The sequence below is a fragment of the Montipora capricornis genome, chromosome 4 (genome assembly GCF_036669925.1).
Source record: "Montipora capricornis isolate CH-2021 chromosome 4, ASM3666992v2, whole genome shotgun sequence".
NCBI classification, from domain to species: domain Eukaryota; kingdom Metazoa; phylum Cnidaria; class Anthozoa; order Scleractinia; family Acroporidae; genus Montipora; species Montipora capricornis.
In genome coordinates this window covers 15,554,277-15,561,776 of record NC_090886.1, presented here as the reverse complement: position 1 = coordinate 15,561,776, position 7,500 = coordinate 15,554,277, and the positions used below count along the sequence as shown (strand labels likewise).

Below are 7,500 nucleotides of genomic sequence, written 5' to 3'. Positions count from 1 at the left end.
TCTGCTGATTTTTCTCTGTAACGCTCTCGCACATTGCTGTCATTTTCTTGTGCAGATTTGAGTGGAGTGGAGAAGTTACATGACTAAAGGAGGAACATATTACAAAAATTAAAGTACATTGCAGCATGAAATCTCGCGAATATTGAGTCGATACCAAACATAGCATTACACACTCTGTAACGTTATTGTTCTTCTTGCAAACGTCTTTGGCTGAAAACCCGATACTAACATCGTACTTAATCAAGAAGCGAACTTGAGTTTTGTTGACAACCTGTTTTACAACAGTTTGAGGAAACCTAGGAAATCTCACATTATACCCTCTAAGCTTTTGCACGTTATAAGTGCCTATCTACCTGTCACTTTCATGTCCTCTGAAAACTAACTGCAAACTATTGTCACTACTTAAAGGAAAGGAACTTATTTAAGTGTCTAGTCGTCTAACTCTGGAGAGCAAATTGGGGACACTGTAAACTGAGATCAACAAATTAACGTAAATCAAAGCAAATGTTGGCTTTTGAGGACAGAGGAAAACTGGAGTAACTTGAAAAAAACCTCTCGGAGCAGAGTTAAGCAGTCTGTCGAAGCACCAAGTTCCTCCAGGTCGTTTTGTCCTTTGCTCGCTGCCTCCAAATATCTACTGAAATGTTCTTCCGTTTCAGGTTTCTTTTCACAATGCCCTTGAATCTTAGCCTGAGTCGTCCTTGATTTCTCATTCCATCACGTAAATAGGAATACAACAGCTGCCTGGGAAGCCTGGCAACGTCCATGCTCTCTACATGACCGAGCTGTCTCAAGTTCTTCGGAATTGAAATAATCAGCCATAGGCGGAAGGCCAGCCTTCCCTAAATCACTCTGTTTATGATTTTGCCTTTCAAAGACATGTTCATTATCTCCATGAGATGGCGTATCATGTCGGCGTGTAGCTTCTTTACTTGTGACTGGTATATGGTGCAAGTTTCTGCACCGTAAATGAGTGTACTGAGCACAACGGCACGATATACCTTACATTCAGTCCTAATGGTAACAAGTCGATTCCTCCACAATCTTTTCTGAAGTTTGCCGTAAGCAGCACTAGCCTTACCCATTCTCAGAGTGACTTCTTGGTCGAGTGTTGCGGATTCTAAGACCGTGCTGCCTAGATTCTGGCACGTTGTGAGCGGTTGGTTCGTCACATTGATTGGTGTCGGCGCATCAAAAGTCAGGTTTATAGGTGGTTGGTAGAGACACCCCGTCTCTTTAATGTTGATCTTAAGACTAAACTGGCCAATTTGTCAACTAGGATTGCATATCGGAAGCACTGTGTGGAACTAGAGCGCTGTCGTCTGTGAAGAGCAATTCTCTGATGACTATCAGGCTAGTCTTGGTTCTTGATTTGCATTGTGACACAATAAACAGGTTGGCTTTCCTCCTACTTTGGATTTATACTCCTTCTGTGGTGTCTTTGAAGGCCACTTCAACCATCGCTGCCAAGTAGATAGATTGGTGACTTGAAACCCCTTAGAACTGGTGTTGCACATACTGACACTGGCCTTAAACAACTCCTTGGTATTACTGTCTGCCAGGTGTTCTAAGGCAAGCCTCTTTGGTTTGGTTTGATGCAGAAGTTAGCTTTGGATCTCAGCATTAGATGATCTCATGAGTATCAAGGATGTCAGTACTGTCTCTTTGCCTGGTGATGACATAATCAATTAAATGCCAATGCTTTGATCTAGGGTGCATTCACGTTGCCTTATGTGGTTCCTTGTGCTTGAAGACAGTGTTCGTTATATAGTCAATTCATTTTCTGAGAAGAGTGCTAGCAGAAGTTCACCGTTGGAATTGCACTTCCCAATATACCGTGATAGACAATGACTCCAAAGCCATCTTTTAGCATCCGTTCCAACAAGAGCGTTGAAGTCACCAATAAGCACTAGTTTATCTCCAGATGGTATTTTCCTTATGACTGTCCGGAGGCTACTGTAGACGTTCTCTTTGGCATCGTCCGGATTCGTCATAGTTGGAGCGTAAGCGCTGATGATGGTCACATACATGTCCTTACCAAATGGCAATCTTAGCGTCATAAGTCTATCGTTAATCGGTACAGTTCCTGCTCAAGCTTCCGAGTAATGCTTTCCTTTATTAGGTTCCATTGCAAACATAATCATGAAACTGCTTGCAAGAGATTTGAAGTACTACTAGTCTAGGAATCGAACCCGGGCCACACTGGTGGGAGGCGAGTGCTCTCACCAGTGCGCTATCCCTGCACCCCACTTAAATATATATTATTACCATAATTCGATTGTACAACTCTTGCGCTATCTCTTCCTTGTTTCTAAGTCCTATCACTACACTGTCTGATCTTCTTGTCGATGTAAATGGCTAAGCATGAGTAAAATCAAACAAACACAAAAAAGAAAAGAAGGCGTCAATTAAAAATGAATGTGATAAATGTAACCTAACACAGTGATCACACAATGTACAAACACTTGATAAAAATGACGGCTTGGATATAGCGGCTTATGTGGTGATTGAAAAGGTGCGTTTCCATGGAAACTGTGGTGCTGCGTCGAGGAGTTCCTCCCTCTCCGTGGCCCTTGAAGTAGCACTTTAACGTTACTCATAAACGTTACTTGCAACTGATCAACTTGCTTTATTAAAGGGGCACTGTCACGGACGCGCATGCGACAGGTTTTTGAATCGAAGCTTAAAACTTTCAGCCTGAACTCCGTGTGAGTGCTTGAACTGCCGACAGTGATCCCTGTCACACTTCACTGAATTCAGCTGTCAGTGAACAACCATGGCATGGTATTCTTGTTCGCTTTTATTTCTTGGACTCCAAATAATCGATAATAGATAAATATAAATTTTAGCGCTTTTCTAAATTCGTATTTAGTCTAAGCGAGTTCACCCCGGTTGCTGCACCGGTGGGTTGAAGCGGGTAGCACATGTGTACTTTTCCTGATAGACGCCATATTTGCAATTTGGATTCACGCTTGTATTTTATCGATTTGTGGTGTCCCTTCAGGTAAAAACGATACGAATTCACCTAGTCATCATGTAAACGCGGTATCAAGAAGTCACCCCGATGTGAAAATCGCGCCGGTGCGAGTTTTCTCGTGTAAACAACCCCTTAGAATTATATAGAGGATATTACACGATGGTAAGAAGATATGAATTATATGTTGAGTGGCAAGAACAATGTCTCACGAGTGAGCGTAGCGAAATAAAGCAAGTTGATCCGTTGCAAGTAACGTTTACGAATAATGTTAAAGTGCTACTACAGCCCTCCTTCCCCCCGCCCCTCCCCCCCCCCAACTTATTTCCTTCGGTGTTGATTTCTCCTAAACCTCCTCCTTGTCCTCTCACAGTTCCGTGATCTATACCAAAGCCTATATAGACAGGAGTGTTTTACTAACCATTTTTCTTTCAGGCAGTAATTTCTTCAATTTTCGCATTTCTTCTTGACTAACAAGGAACGTCTCGAATAATTTTAAGTAGTTTGAAGCTTTATTCTTCGTATTAGCATTTTCTTGTTTCTCGGGGAAGGATTTTACGTCAGCTTCCGAATCTTCACGAATCTATATCGCTTGTCATTTTTCACTGACTGTTTGCAGAAACAACCATGCAAAGGCGAGAAATGACGTCATCAATGGAAAATACGCCACTCGGGTCCCGGAAGTAGTTTTGTATGAATTTTGAGAGAGGTGTATTTTCAAGTAAAACACTCCTGTCTATGTACTAAAAAACGACAGTTCAAATATATGAAAGTTCATTTTTTCTTTGTCACACCATCACCTATTACGGGATATAATGCGAACTTACAAGTGATCAGCTGTTTGCTCATTTGGAAGGGCAATTGCAGCACAATCATTCGGTCTGAGGTTCGAGTCCCGTTAACTGAACTTACTTTAACTTGGTTATGTTACTCAGTAAGCAGTGACGACAAGAAATTTCTTTTTATGTTGTGTATACGATAAGCAACGTTCACGACTGAAGTGTTCGGGAATTCTTAACATAATTCCTTCAGCAGTTCAAGTGTATGTCCTCCATTTTTGGTCTCTTTAATGCATTGATCGCCTGCAGTGGCATCTACGAGATTTCGATTCAGTTTTGTGTTTCCTTGTCAGTATTAGGAACAAGCAGATTTCAATGCAGACGTAAAACCGAAAAAAAATGCTAAAATTCCGGAGGCTGAATTTTGCAAAATCATATTCTCTGATCAGATCGATTTTTTTCGATGGTGAATCGGGGATACTCGGAAAAAATCCGACATTCCGATTACTTGTTCGGACGCTCTACCACTAAGCTAAGGAGACCCAGGAAATTAAACTGGGGTTAGTTGACAATTATTCCGCTATACTCAGTGCTACGATTGAAAGGGTCGAATGGTGCACTCACGCTGTTGTAATGAAAGAGATCTCAGTAGATGGTGAATGCGTTAGTCACGGTTCGGATCGGAAGGTTATAGGTCCGACTCCTGTAATGGATCACTCGGATTTTTTCGAGCATCCCCGAGTTACCATTGAAAAAATATGTTTAATCCTAACCTTTACCGGGTTAACATTCTCCATCTCTTTTATGAAATAATATTCTGTTTCTCCTCGGAATCTACGAAGGTCAAATCTCCAATCAACAATCCTCACCTTTTCACTGCACTCCACGCCAGCACTTTCCACTTTGACAGACTTCTACGAAGGCAAACGTTGAATAAATCAGCGCAATGAAAAAACTTGACCTCAAAATGAAGTCCCACAGCAAACTTAGCACATAATTTAAAATACTAAAAATATTCGGTGTTCATTTGTTGTCAAAATTTAAAGACACGATGAATCTACTCGGTCTATTGTTTATCTTATAAGCCATCTTATACCTGTAGTTTCTGCGTTTGTAACTGTAATTCCTCCTTGCTTTTCCGCATGTTTTCCAACAACTCTGTGGCCTCTTGGTTCGCCTTTAAAGACTGTTCGTAACAATACGTTTATTAGTTAAAATTCCTTTTTTATTCCTTTGTAATTTTTTGGACATAATTTATTTTTTTCTCGAGATCTGATCTGCAATTGTAATGGAAAGTGTTCAGAGGACAGCAGGCAGAAGTTAAGTCAAAACACTTCGTTATAATTAAAGCTTACTTTAGCGAGCTTCTGTTGCAGTTCCGAGATCCTTTCTTCGCTGTCCTTGGTGACCTTGTCTAATTTCTGTTGCCACTCAATCATGCTTCTTTTCGCTTCTTCACTCATCTTAAAAAAAAAAAAACAACAAAAAAAACAGACCAATTTGCACAGTGAATACAATGATCATCCCATACTAGCTGTAGGAGGAAGTGAAAATTAACTCACCTTTGTCATCCGTGCTTGGTGTTCATTTATGCGGTTCTTGCTCACTTCAAGAAGCTGTAAGACAAAACATGGTTTGACTAAGGCTGCACCGTTGTTAACAATTTATTGCTGCACTTACTCTAACTACGTGGTATAACTTCGGTCTTCGGCACGACTAATAGCTTTTCAAAAGATTGGAGACAGTCACGCAAAACTCGAGTGACGCGTAAAAAAGCCAGATGAATTTTCATACCAGGGTTAACAGAGTTCAGGTTGTGAAGAAAAAAATTATATTGTTTAAAGCCAGATGGTCAAATATGGTTATTTAACAAAGTGTTAGAACATAAGACTATCCAATTTATAAAATGATTTCCGGTTGGAGTCCAGAATGCTTAAGCCAACAGCAAATGTTTTTCAATAAAGAGCCTAATTACAACAACATCTTTATTTACTCTAAAATTAAGTTAACTTTTGTCTTGCAAGGGCTTCCAAATTATTGTATCATGTTTCGTCAGAATCATGAAAAAGCAACAACCCCGTTGGCTTGAAAATTCCATCAAACGTGACTATACTATCAGAATAGAGCGAGTTTCAATCGAGTGTCGTAAAACCAAAACCAAAGTTATTACTTTGGCCAATCAAAAAGGACGGAGACAATCCAGTAAACCAATAAAAACTCAAAATAATTACACGTAGTCGACACAAAGCGCGATTGGTTGAAAAAATGGCACGCGAACTTTGAACCAATCACTGAGTGAAGTAATGCAAAACCAAAGTAATTTGCTAATGACTCTCGACACTCAATTGAAAACCTCTCTAACATTGACTTTTCTAAAGTCGCTCCAACCTTCTCTTGGGATTTAAGTTCCTCTTCCAATCTTTGAGCCCGTCTGCTGGCGACAAATCGGTCATTCTCTAGCTGGGCCACAATGTGTTGCAAATCCTCCAGATTTTCTCTGCGTAGTAGTAAGAAAGTAACCAAAACCATCAACAACAAAGATTTTAAGCAGCTAATATAATGCGTAACAATACTGACGCCACTAACCTGCTTTCCTGATCTCTGAGTTCAGTTGCCCTTTGGCTGTCTTCCTTTAGTTCAGAAAGTAATTTAAGCGTGGCCGAGTCCGCCTTGTTTCTATCGGCTCTTTCGAGGTCTAGCCTTCTCTGAAGATCCTGTAAGTACACATAACAGCAGGTTTCACCTCGACAGTTTAGCAAACCAGTGACTTGTAACATCGGCACAACCACATAAACATTTTTTTCATAAACTGGATGAACCAGTGAAGAGGTAACCGCGAAGAAAATATTGATCAAATAACCAAGCGGCGAAACCTCAATCAAGTAAGGACGCTTAGGAAAAATCTTTTGTAAGTCGACAATTGCCGACACTCTGGAGTCCAATTGTCACTAAAAATGACTTCCTTGCTACTTGTTGTACTAGTAACACGAAACTCAAAACTACAATATCTGTCCCACCACAATGCAAAAATACTGACAACCAAGTTTAATGCAAATGCCACCCACAGAAACAAACTCAGTGAAGCTTTTAGCCTACTTAATAGGAACTCGAATGGATTCAGTCCAACATCAGATATTGTAGATACTGTTAGACGAAAGCCTTGCCTTTATCTGAGTGTCATAAAGAACTTTCTCCTTTTCCAACAGATCTCTTTCATATTCAGCGTTACGCAAAGATTTCTCTTTCTCTTCGAGCGTTGTTTGCAATTCTTCCAAGCTTTTTTTCATGTTGGCACTTTCATCTTTAAGCGTGTGACAAGATTGCAAAGCATCCTTCAGCTCTTTCGCTTTCATTGTCAGCTTTCTTTCCAGACGGCTTGGCGGACATCCCAATGGCGAGTTTGGTAGACTTCCGGCTCTGTGCGAAGATTCAATGAAAATAGGTTTGTCATTCGAAGTATTAAATGCAACATCAAATAGACCCTTCTCCAAAATGGCTGCCGAAAATTCAAATAAGTTGAAATTAAAAACTAAAACCAGAAATAGAATGAGCACCTTTACTTTAGTAACCCTGCAAAGGCTCGGCATACCAGGTCTATTATCACCTGAGAAAATGCAAGTTGTGGTGTTCACCTCCGGCGTCTTAGCTTTCATGAACACATGTTTAATGATCGATCATAAATTTGGGAAGATGTAAACTAAGTCTGAATACAATCTACTTCCTACAAGGTTTGTCAGGCCAAGACAA

General features: G+C 40.4%; 1 protein-coding gene across 1 annotated transcript in view; it reads right to left on the bottom strand.

Moving 5' to 3' along the window:
• Positions 1–7,500, bottom strand: part of LOC138045657 (citron Rho-interacting kinase-like) — a 72,423-nt gene that overhangs the window by 25,071 nt on the left and 39,852 nt on the right. Inside the window, exons 9-16 of the mRNA XM_068892232.1 lie at positions 6,918–7,170; positions 6,340–6,467; positions 6,142–6,250; positions 5,316–5,369; positions 5,109–5,216; positions 4,850–4,939; positions 4,623–4,667; positions 1–83 (exon numbers count right to left, since the gene is read on the bottom strand). The exon at positions 1–83 is cut by the window's left edge and continues 28 nt beyond it. Of these exons, the coding sequence (XP_068748333.1) occupies positions 1–83; positions 4,623–4,667; positions 4,850–4,939; positions 5,109–5,216; positions 5,316–5,369; positions 6,142–6,250; positions 6,340–6,467; positions 6,918–7,170 (870 nt within the window). The remainder of the gene's footprint in view (positions 84–4,622; positions 4,668–4,849; positions 4,940–5,108; positions 5,217–5,315; positions 5,370–6,141; positions 6,251–6,339; positions 6,468–6,917; positions 7,171–7,500) is intronic.